Here is a 13,105-nt window from a genome sequence, read left to right as displayed (position 1 = left end):
TTTCTTAGATTTTGTCGATGTTTAACTTTATAATTGGGACTTTGAGGTTTGATAGCCTGTGTAAGTAGCACACTTTACAAGGTTTGAACTTGTTGCGACACGCTTGTTTACAGATATTTGAATTTCACCCAAACATTCTTAGTTTTTAAGCAATATCTATGGTTTTGTACGATATACAAGTGTATAAAGGGGCACAAATTTTTGTAACGATAGTGTAAATCGTTAAAAGCCGCTGACAAATTAAAGCTCAAGTTGGATTATCATAGTGGAAAATACAAACCAATTTATTTAAGCTATAAGTTGTGTATATTTTTTCTAAATTAATGTACATACTTATAAACATATAAAATATGTAAAATTTTTTCTACATTTTCATCTCTATAAATGAAAAAGGGCACATTTCGAGCTCTCTCAGCGGGGCCCTCTATAAATAAGATAACTGTAATTTTAAACATAACTATCTGGAAAACTGGGTAAGTGAAAAGCCTCTTAAAGTGAAAAAATCCTAGGTCGCTTCAGTTCCTAGTAATATAGGTTACACTGAAAATTTAGATTCGTTATGTTATGATGTTTGATTTGGACTTTAATTTCGTTTTGTTTATTTTCTTATTCTTTAATTAGTTTTTGCATCTAAATAAGGTTACATGATTTTAAATAAACATCGTAGACAAGGAACATCAGTGTAGGATTCCCTATATATTGTCTCTCAATTAAAATTAACATCACTCCATTCCTTTCCAACATATCCCACGTCAAATTATCTCTACATAACTACACTTGAGGTTATAAAATGACAACGGAATATGTGATACAATAGTTATTCTGTAAATCTTTCCTACCTAATAAAATTCCAGACAAGTTCATGGTAGACTATTCTAACCAAGATGAGAATGGAGAATATGATAAATTGCATTATAAAATTCATTTTTAATGTGAATAAAAATGTTCATATGCTCTCACATCACTTGATAGTATTTCTACCTAGAATACCTCTATCCTCCATGGGCGTAGGCAAAGGGGAGCAAGAGGGAGCCGTGTCTTTTTGGGTTTTTTGACCCAAGAAAAAAAAGAAGAAGAAAATAGGGACCTTATTTGTTAGATGATTCCTTTCTTGAAACATACTACAATTAGGAAGCTAACATTGTTGAGTTGAAATCTTCACATAACACAACAAACCTTTGAAGGGTCAAGATGGATATACGTCGATTCTTCAGTAAAAAAGGGTGAGATTCAATGAGCATAATTATTCGTCATGTACTTATCTCTAAAATAATGGGTGAAACGAATAAAAAAGAACCTTTTTTCAGATTCCATTCTTCCTATTATAACTTATAGTTTGCCATTTTAATAACCTCAGAATGTTTGTTGAAAATAAATCAAAGAAGGCAACCATCGTAGAAGGGTTGGTTAATATTTTTTCCAGCAATCCCAGGATGATGCTCTCATAGCAAACCACTTCATCAGTTCTTATATTTATGTTCAATATTTAAGTTCATGCTCGATTTTCAAGTTTCATTTACAATAACTTATTGTGTTATAGGTAATAAAATTTTTAAAAGTAATGATTGAATTTTATGAAGTAGAAATAAAATGGTGGGGGTGTTACATGTTACACTTGGAATAGTGCGGAATTACATATCTTTCATTTACTCAACGTTCAAAAATGGACGTATATATATGGTCTGCTCCCCCTTGGCGAAATCCTGCCTTATCCTCTTTTTTTTAACCACCTTCTTTATGTTTTTCGAAATCTTTAAGAACCAAAAATACCTACTGTCCCTCCATCCATTTTCTAATGTGTCAGAGGTATTTACGCAACTTGTACTTTTAAGTCAAGAAATACATGGGGAAATTAGTTGTGCCAGAAATATCCGATAGCACATTAGCATATCTGACGTTAGTACCTGGGACATCTCCTGTAATAATTAAGTTTTTATTTCCAAAACCCACTCAAATGATAAAACCTAAATTTTAAGTATTGAAGTGATCAATTTTTAATAAATCTACTGGTACTAATTTAATTGTAAAAAATTTTTAAAGAAACTTATGAAACGAAAATATTCAAATGATATGAATATGGTCAGTGAAACAGAATTCATATTGTGAATTGAGAGGGTTCTGGAAAGAAAAAGAAAAACACTGTAAATTAAGAAATTACAATTTTATTTCCGAAAAATATATACAGATACATAAAAATATAAATTTAGATTTTAAAATTTCACATAATTCCGATTACATTTAAAAATTCTTAAGCTCATATAAACCATCTTCAACCTCTACAATTTTTGGAATTCAAAGTCAATTTTCACTGGGTCAACAGCAGCATTTGGTCAATCTTTTAAGGATTTTTTAATTAATCTTTTAAATTTTTTTTATTAATTTTCTGACCCCTAGTTCTCCTCTGTAATTTCCCTTGGAAGGATACTTTTATTTACGAATTCTGACAGCAACTGAAATATAAAAACGAAGTAGTATGAGACAAATGTGTGAAACGACGCATCTTAAAATCGAATCTAATTAAAGCAGTAATAGGTAGGCAGTAATAAGTATAAGGAGAAATTTCAAATTTTTTTAATTTCCCGCCGCTGGAGCTTTTTTTTTACTCTATTTCCTTCTTTGTATTTTAAAAAGTTAAATCTTTAATGATTATAACAAAATTACAGAAAATGAACAAAAATCTGATTAATTAATTAGAAAGTAATTTAAATCTGTTCAACAGATGTAGTTCGATAACTCAATTGCAGATAGCAGCACTATCCTGCCTCAAAAAACTAACCATTCTTTCATTTGTATGTATCTTTATTATAATATTTTAAAAATTAATACATTTACCGTTTTTTAACGGTAGTTCCCGTAGGAGAAATATATGTTTTAAATATTTTATTTACCCATCCCTAATAAAAAAAATATGTTTCATTTCAGGACAATAATGAAAGTAGTTCTGTTGTACTATTTATTTGATATTGATTTATTTTCTCATTTTAAATATTTATGGCAACTACTAGTTATTACAACAGACATTGAAACCAGTAAGACCAAATGAATGTGTACCAAAACAAATTTTAACTTCAAGGTTAAAATAATTTATCGACTTGTTTTTGACAGATTATCAATTATGGAATAATAATAGTATTTAATATATTTGTTTGAAAAAGTGTATGCTGGAGGGAGGTAAGTTTTTTTTCAGTAGGAACAATATATTCTGTAATGTTATACTTCATAATTTAACTGGTCTAAGCAAATTTTTTTTTTTTTTTGCTTTTTTGTAGTAGCAGAACTATTTACCAAGTACTGTTAGTAATTAAATATGTGATTAAAATATTTCATTGATTTTATTAAGAAGCAAAAACTTTCAGAGCTCTTATTAGATACATATGTAGTTGCTAGTTATTTTTATTTTATAACTATGGCCAAGATTAATAAATTACAGCGATAATATTTCACTGTATTACGCTTATATTCCACAGTTAGGTCCATTAAATATTATAGCATTGGCAATTACAGTTGTGTGCCATTATATCCAGAATTAATTCATTATACTAGAATATTTCATGTGTCATGGAGTGGGCGCCATAGCAACTCATCAAAACATTGTCATTTTCTTCATTACTTAATACAGGTTGTTTTTGTTGTGTGATTTGTTGTTTTATTTTTAAATGGGGTAATAACTGTAAATAAGTTTAGTCAAATGTCTGTCAGCAATTGAAATGGGCTTGTTTTTAAAGTCATTAAATTTTATTTATGACTGTATGTGAATATAATGTAAAGATGCAGTTTTAATCAAGGAATCATAATGAAGAAATATATGATTGAAGAGAGTATGTTTAATTGCACCCTCAATTAAATAGAATATTTAATTATTGTTTCAGTCATTAACCATTATTATATCAAGGCCATCAGCCGAATTGTTTTTATCAATAAAATATATTAAGAGATTTTCAATTTTTATGTTATCCTATAAAACTAAAAGCACAATTGTATCTATTTAAGAAAACTGAATATTTTGTATTTGTTTTTGATTGACTGATTCTCTTTCTTCATGGAGTGACCGAAATATTGCACAAATTGACCCAAATCAGTGCCTTTGTAATGTTACAGTTTATCCCAAGAGTCAAACTGGTAAATGCATGGTTTATTTCAACATGTCACATCATTACAGGAGGATTTATTCTGCAAAGCCTCGTGTCGATACAAATTTAGCTAAAAGGTCTCAAAACCAATTATGCTGTTCGTAAGTGTACTTTTCCATTATTTTCCTGTTGTGGGTTGAATCATGTTATAGTCCCATATTGGTCTTGAATTGTGTTTTACAATTTATATACAAATCAACTTGAAGCTGTAATGTTAACAATGCAATAGTACTTTGATTTGATACATTGTTTACTTTACCAGAATGAGTGGAATGAGAATCCATGATTTATATTTTTCATTCATTGTGACCAGTTTTGAGAGTGAATCCTACTTTTCTGTCATCAAGGGACAGATATTAAAAATGTATTAGTTTTATTTCCAAAATTTATTGTTATACTGAATTTTCAGAATTTGGGATAGTCTATTCTGATTCTCAGTCCCTCATTTGTTGATCCCTAAAAGATTTTCTTTTCTTTCCTAGCCGTCCTAGTCTTCCTCTTGGCAGCTCTCTTGTGGACTGTCACTCCTGATATCAGATTATATCCACAAAGTTGTATCTGCATCTTTAATGTTTCTTCAAAACATATAATTCTAGTTTCAAATGTTTCTATTTCTTTGAATACTTATTATGATCGAGCACTCTCATATAATAGTTTCATAAAAGTAATAAATTTTATTATCCTCAATTTCCTATCTTGTGCCTTTTTATGGCACAACAAAATAAGATTGTTTAATTAATTGAAATTTCCATATTCGTTGATTTATTGCTGTTTATTTTTTACTTTTCTTCTTCACTATCTTATCAGTATTCCTGACCGTTTCTGCAGCTATTAAACTGATAGTGACTGTTGAAAATAGATCATGAGAGTGAACTCCAATATTATTAATGAGTGTTATATTATAAATGACAGTGAGCGATATATCTAGAAAAAAATTATATTTGTGAATAAACATACTGAATTTACCTATTACTTGGAATACATACTTGAACATTGTTAGCAATACAATACCTTCATGTTTTCAAGGTAAATAAAAAAATTCTAATCAAGGCCCATGAGGTGCTATAACATACATACACATAACACCATCTTATTTAAAACAATCTAATAAACTACACAATAACTTATGTTGTGATAGATCACCTGACGTGTTTAACTTTGTGAAAAGGAACACTGTTAAACAACCACTACTCATGACACCACGTCACAGGATTTGTACTAAGGTATATAAATTAGTATGGTATGGTTAGTTTAATATTTTGATTGAGCCGAAATTCAGAGCTCTTGGTAATCTATTTAACACTTTCTTTTCTTATTTAATCTATTAACAACATCAAAATTTATAAATTAGGCTACACTATTGAAGCATGATAATAGTAGATGATAATATATATTATGGATTGAAATGATTTTTTTTATTTCTATATATGGTTTCAAAAAAATTGTTGATTATACTTTCTTTTCATAGCTCCTATCTTCATACCTCCTGGAAATTCTATTAGTATTTATTTTGTTAATTCATAGGAAAAAGAATCTGAACTATTTAAACCAAAGATTTTAGAATCACATATTGAATCAAAATTAAAAGCGCTACCTGTTTATCAAGCTCCCCAAAGAATTGTAATAACAAAAGCCGTTCAAACAGTTAAGTATTCACAATTTGTGTGTACAATTTATAAAATAAAATATTAATGAAAAGATTTTTTATTAATTTAGGAAAATAACGATGTAGAAGAGATTCCCAAACATGAAAAAGTTGTTAATGAAAGCTCAGATGAAAATGATGCCTTAGAAACTGAGAGAAAAGATCTTTCACATAACAATGAGAAAGAAAAAGGTAAAGTTACAAGTAATCGAAGGAAACGTGAAAACTCAAATGAAAACAAATTCAGGTAGTTTTTTAAAGTTTCTTTATTTTTTAGTTCATAATAAATAATAGAATATATTCTTAAATAAAAGCATAATACTGTAAGGTTTAATATATATAAAAAAAATAATGTTTCAAAACATGACTTATGGATTAATACTTGATCAAGATTCAATAGTTTTAAATTTATTCTAACCAAGGGAATAAGCAGTATTCACTTACTTTGGAATTTAACACCGAAAATTAGCACTGGTGCAACTCTGAACTTTATAAAAATATTCATACAATATGAAGTCATATTATGCACTTTTATTGAATAATTATTATCATTCTGATTTATTATATTTACTGAGTGGTTTAGTTACAAAGTTACAAATAATAATTATTTTGTTTACATTAATTAATATTGGTCTCTAGTATCTCTGTGTTTATCTATTTTTTTACCTAGGGTCTTAATTTTAAAAATTCAGGATTTTTTTTTTTAATTGAACTATTCCTACTGTCCTTACTGTGTAACTTTACTTTAATCGTTCATGTAAAATATTGCTAAAGATGCTAGGTTTTTTTTCCGCCCCAGATTTTGCTATTTTCAAGAGGAAAACAAAATTTCATTGCATGTTAAAAGGGTAGAACTCCATCTAATTTTAGAATTTTTTTGGGACATAGATTGATTTAAAAAAACAAACATTTTTTTTTTGTTTCCAGTAGTTCTTGAAAGAGCTGAAAAAACTCCTTTTTTTATTTCATAAATACTCTTTGTAGAAAAAAAGTTAAACTGTTTTCTTTTTGTTTTATGAAATCTCTCAATTATTGATGTTTAATTTGTTGCATTAAATTATCAGGCCGACAGATAAATTGTGTGCCTTGTTCCTGAAAGACATTACTGATGATATCTTGAGGAAAGGTATTTATTCGAATGAGAGCCTAGAGAAACTGTTCACTCATCATATCTCTAAAAATAAATATGATCTGTCAAAGGTAAAGTATATACAAAAATTATAAGTCTTTTTTTATTTATATTATCAAAAAATTTTCATTCACAAATTAACTATCCTAATGTCAATGCATGATTAAAAACAAAAAGTTATTTAAATGTCAGAGAAATGTGGAGGAATTTGCATTTATTTGTATAGCTCCATTGCACCTCAGAAAAAGAAAAATATGTTCACATTTTTAAATATATACATTTTAAGGTCCTCTAAGTCCAAATAACTGAAATTACTTTGATGTAGGCTTAAAATTTCACAACACATTTTCATTAGAATCAACTTACTGAAAGTGCTGCTTTATATCACCGATTTTACACTTCTTCACCATTTTCTCCAAACGAATTCAAACAGATTTTGATTGAACTTATCGAATCAATGTACAATGAAATGGTCTTTAATATCAGCATGGTCTTATATTCACTGAAATAGTATAACAGAGTTTAAATGCAGAATTTATAAAATAAAATCTTCCTCTAAAGTACCTTTAACTTTGTTTAGTTTAAATAATTAACGATCTATTATTGTTATACAATTAGAAACAATATATGAAGATAAAATATGAAAGAGTTTGATTATCAACCAAAGGAGAAAATTAATGTATTTGTATTTTCATGGTTGTTGCTATAATATTCTAATGTTCTGGCTATTGTCATAACAATTATGGATAAGTGGAAACATAATAATAGTAGTTTTTTGTTTAACACATAAATGAATATTTAGTAAGAGGAAGTATTGCTATGATGCATAATAAAGAAATTGAATTTGAAACGAGGAAGGATTTATTTCACTCCAAAATAGAGTAGTGGTAAGGGAAAGTTGTGTGATGTGTCGATAGAACCAAATTTTTTATTATCATGAGTTTTTATAAATAGTATGAAGAATCAATTAGACAGTTGTTTTGCAAAATTGATTTGAAATAAAAACGCAACTATAATTAACTATGTTATACTAATTATAATCATAATATAATTAACTATATTAATACAATAATAAAAATTACCATTTCATTACTGTAATTAATTATTATGTTTTTTAATTTACTTATATTTCAATTTTAGGAAATCATGGAAAGAGAGATATTAAGGTTGAAGAGAGAGCTAGATATGCCCGTAGAAAGTGAAAGACAAGAGTCTGAAGAATCAATCAAGGATGAGGAAGCTCTCACAGCTTTGGATTCATTGTTTTTGCCATCCGATATAAGAGATAAAGTTGCATCTTCACTTGGCCTCACTAAAAAATCACCGATGCCCTTACCTAGTCCGAAAGATAGTTTTACAGGATCATTGGAATTCACAAGTATGAGTGAAAAGCCGAAAAAAGAATCCCGAAATGTTGAAATCCAAAAAGCTGATAGTGTGCAAGAGTCTGATGGATCTGAGACAGAACAGGCAAGTGAATCTAAAGAAGATACTATCAATGATTTATTGAACAATGGATCATTGAATGAAAACAGTGTTCATTCGACGGAAATAGGCAGTCAAGATGATACTGATGATCCTGATAGTGAAAAGAATGATATCCTTAACAGAACAAGAACTGTGAGCCCTGCTTTGGAAAAAATTGAGTCCAATAACATTTCTAAGCATCATGAAGAGATTGAAACCACTAGTGATCTTTCATCAATCCACACTGAATCAGATGAATGAAGCTGACAAGCTGTAATTTTATAATATAGTTTTCATTTTAAAGTTTTTTAATATCAATTATTCATATAATTCTTAGATATAATATATAATGTATTGAGTATATGCAGGAAAACTAAACCCAAATAATGAGCTTTACTTTTACTTAGTGCTAGCAAATTGTAGGAAGAAACCTTGCCAAAAGCACACGCAATATATTTTTAAAATTGCATTGATAAATAAATTTTTATTTTCTTCACCTATCTTCTGGAAAATAATAAATTTTTATTTTCTTAACCATCATGTTAAGAAGTGAACATAAATTCTAAGGCAGAATATGTTTTAGATTTTAGGTTCACTCTTTTTTCTCTTAAAATATTAATGATTAATGATCTACCTTTTTTTTTTTATTATAAATATAAAATATATAATATTTGAGTCCAAAATTAACCTTTCCTTATCGTATAGCTTTGCCAAGAGAAGGATTGAGGTAATAAAAAACTTTTAGTTCCACAGAAGCACAAGTGTACTGTGGTACTGATTGAACTGATACCAAGGAACCTCAATAGACAAAGGGTAGAATTTTTGTAGAATGCAGATTGACTATGATTTTCTTTCGAAACATTTATACAAAATAAGTGTCTTTGAGAGCCCACTCTTCAAGCATTGCCAGCTCAAAGAAATGAAGGTGACATATCTGAGCACGGAGATGGAAGTGCCTATTAATAAGTAATTATAACAAATAAAAATGTTATGGATGTAGCCTACTTTAGTTTTTCCTTCTATTTTCCTAGAGATCTCATTTCTTAAGCTTCTTTTATTTAGCTCATTTTATTAAACTTCTTAAATCTGGTCCCCAATTATTGACCAGTATGCGAAGAACTATGTTCATATTGGAAGAAACGTGGAGTTTGTTTGCTACCTATTATTGAGTTTCTTCAGTCTCATCTCTAGCATACCATATAGCTCTTATAGTAGACCAAGCAACTATAGTCAAAGTGGGAGAAAACGAGTGATGATACTAGGAGCTGACAGGTATTCTGAGAATGGAATCACGGAATCTGAGGAACTGTTCAAGTTATAGATTGACTATAGACAGCTATAGATTGACGTGTGATCAGAGAAATATAATAATTCCAAGAGAGATGCAGATCGAAGACGACTCCAAGGAATTTTACTGTGGAGAAGAAACAAATTGGTTGATTATTGAAACCATAAGGTATAGCAAGAGAGGAGGCGATTAGAGCCGATGAGAATAGCCTTGGTTTTTCTAGCATTCAGCCTCAGATCATTGTTTTACTCCCGTGTGCTTATATTATATAAGCATTTCGGTAAGATGGAAGAAGAATAAGTGAATTTATACATGATCAGCGTTTAAATTGTTAGTGGTTAATGAAGGAGGATCATTAATGTAAGTGTAGAAAAAAGTCTGAGGAAATGAGGAGCACCCCATGTTAGTCAAAGGGGAGAGGAAGAAGCTTTATTAGAAATGGTAGGGAAAAAAGGAGCGGGACACTTTAGGAAACTATTTGATATTGAATGTTTTAAAGTTTGGAGAGAAAGGTCTTATGATTAATTGAAACAAAAGTTTTTGAGAAATCAAAGAAACCTATAAGAGAAATTTGCTGTTTTAATAAGTTGATGCATGTTTTCATATGTGCAGTATCATGTATTGTTACATCCCTTCAACAATTTTAATGTGATCTTATGCAATCTAATATTATGCAACAGGATATAAACCTTTGCGTTCCACATGCTGTACGAACCATATTCCAAATCTTCTAAGAGCTTATATCGTTTTGTTTATGTATGTTCGATTGATCTGCAAAAATGAACTTAATTGGTTGATAAGATACTAAAGTGATCCGTAGAGACCAATTTCGTTTTTTTTATCTATTGCATTTAATGTACTTTCAAAGTAATAGTTTCAAATTATGTTTAAAAGGGCGTCATTTTGGAACTACAAGGCAACTGGACAATTAAATAAATTGAACTAAAGATAAAACGGGAGGATGTTACATTTGTCGCGCTGGCTTTTGGATCACATCCATATTCGTTAAAACTTGTAGAATCAACTCAATGCAGTACTTAACTTCAAAACTTCCAGTGCAGTGAGATATTTATAATGCACGCTTCATCTCTTCATTTATGTCATAAAGGATTGAAAGCTGTCCTGTTCCTAATTGCTTACATCATCTTAGTAAATTACTACTGTTAGCTACAATCCTCAACTTGTATATTCGGAGAGTGAGCCTTACTTCATCAGATACCCGGTATGTTATTTTTGTGTAGTCAATCGCCAATATCAAATCTTATGATTTTCTGCTGATATCGCTCAATTTCTTTCGATTTTTCCACTCTAATTTTAATTATTGTGTTCATCCAGTCTCTCATTTTGTAATACATAGCAAACTAGTCTCTTCAAAGTCGTTCATTCCATATAAATCAACCTCCTACCCTTCAACTATTACTTACACTTTACCAGCTATTTCATTTCCCGTAATTCTATTACAAACAGAAACCCAACAAATCAGGAGAATATTATATCACTTCTTAACTTATATTCCTTTCCCAGTTTATCTTTGATTTTGGAGGATATATTGTAATCATATTGTTTTATGCCCTCAAAACAGATCTTAAGTAACTAAAAAGAATTACCTACTATTTGCCTGTAGATCCGTTACTTAATGACTTTTAATTGGCTACCAATTTTCTCTTATGAAATCAGCACATTTATTGTTGATACAAACAATAAACAATAGTTGGATTCTGAACTACGAATGAGTATATGGCTTTATCTATTAGACCAACCATAGCGTTACTTGTTTTTACGTTCACGTTGAAAACGATGCTTCTTCTATTTGCGTTCCATTTTTCATCTTTGTTGAAATCTGTAATCTTAGTTCCAGTTGCAGTTAGAAAAATAACAAGCCGGCTAATGATTACAAATTTATCGACCATTAGCGGCAGTACTAAAACTCAAAATTCACAAACATGAGAATATAGGCTGCTGGCCGATTTAGAGGGTGGAAGCGGAGAGAATGACTAGTGAAATCTAAAAAAATCCTCGCGACGGCGTTACTGGCATGCACCTTGAAGGAAGGACTGTAATAATAATGGAGAAGATAAAATGGCTGAAAAAGTGAAACCAGCCGGACCTTATGATGGACCCAGGAACATGGCGGAGGAGTAGGAGAAGAATACGAACTAATCATAGGCTGCCTTCTGTTCCAATCATTATGATATTTATTGATATTAGCCTTATCGTAAACCTTCCCTTCGTGGGCGTGGCCTTTTTGACTTCACTTTTCCTTTCAAGGAGATTAAGATCATGCCATCTCTCTTTCATATATCAACATAAAGATACATATTGGTGCTTTGCTTTAGTAGTGGAACATTTGGCAAAAAAAATTTTTTTTTTAATCTTGTGTTAGATGTATTCCGTAGACTGTACCTTAGACTGAGGTAACTTCGTGGCATTCCTTCTCGCTTTTGGACAGAGTCTTTCAGATGTTCCCATTAGAGAATATAAATGGGGTTAGTGGCACACCTTACAAAAAAAATTATTATTTTAATTTGGACGTATTTCAAAGATACTTTACCCTCGCTTACTTTCTCAAATGAGTTAGTAGTAGATTCTTCCAAAATCATCCTATGCTTGTCATGAAGTATGTAACTGATGTCTATGGCACTACCCTCAGAATATGTCCAGTTCAAAATAAAACCAAACCTTGTCAAATGTGCCATTGTTAACGTAAAGTAGTGACATGTTAAAAACTATTTTGGATTTACAATGGGTCTAAAAAGTATTGGCACACCCTGTTTTTTCCTTTTAATTCTTAAAGTATGTAACTAACTTATTATTCAGTAATAAATTTTATCTTTGAATGGACTGTAAAAAATATTCAGAGGAAGATAAATTTTAAAAATGTAAGTTAATAAAGTATTGGCACAGTTATGTTGTTTTGAAAACGAAGACTAAATACTATGTGTACAATTGTAGGAAACGTAGTCCAATATTTTTAGATTTATTAATAAACAATATGAGATTAGTCCAATAGTGGAGGTCAGTCATTACTGTGGTTATTCTTTTTAAAATGGGCAAAACTGTTGAACATTCTTTCTCCATTCGCGGTAAACTGATGAAATTGCTTAGGAAAAACTTCATTTATCGCCAAATAGGTGAAAGATTAGGAATAAGTTTTAATTCAGTTAGAAACATAATAAAAAAAGTAAGGAAAACTGTGCAAAACAAACCAAGATCAGACCGGCCACAAAAGTTGAATCCAAGAGAAAAACTACATATTCGTCGATTAGTTGAAAATAATCCAACGATTTCGGCGTGCAGCATAGCGAAAGAGATGCCGTCGACTTCCTGCGCTCAATGCAGTCTACAGACGATAAGAAATGCAATTCATAGTTTTAATTATTATGTGTGAGCGCAAAGGAAGAAACCTTTTATTAGTGAAACTAATCGTGGAAAAAGGCTGGAATTTG

At 30.0% G+C, this 13,105-nt stretch overlaps 1 protein-coding gene across 1 annotated transcript; it reads left to right on the top strand.

Annotated features, from left to right (window-relative positions):
* Positions 1 to 3,073: 3,073 nt before the first annotated feature.
* LOC106681028 (spermatogenesis-associated protein 7 homolog) lies at positions 3,074 to 8,871 on the top strand (the record flags this gene model as incomplete). The annotated part of the gene is given in 7 exon segments (XM_014421134.3): positions 3,074 to 3,171; positions 4,099 to 4,231; positions 5,269 to 5,353; positions 5,655 to 5,774; positions 5,847 to 6,022; positions 6,840 to 6,975; positions 8,045 to 8,871. Coding segments are annotated over 7 exon segments (1,251 nt in total). The 3' UTR covers positions 8,633 to 8,871.
* Between the last annotated feature and the right edge of the window lie 4,234 nt (positions 8,872 to 13,105).

Source organism: Halyomorpha halys, unplaced genomic scaffold (genome assembly GCF_000696795.3).
Source record: "Halyomorpha halys isolate HHAL.00 unplaced genomic scaffold, Hhal_1.1 Scaffold18.1, whole genome shotgun sequence".
Classification (NCBI taxonomy): domain Eukaryota; kingdom Metazoa; phylum Arthropoda; class Insecta; order Hemiptera; family Pentatomidae; genus Halyomorpha; species Halyomorpha halys.
Note: the sequence above shows the minus strand (reverse complement) of the source record. Positions and strands in the feature narration are given on the sequence as shown.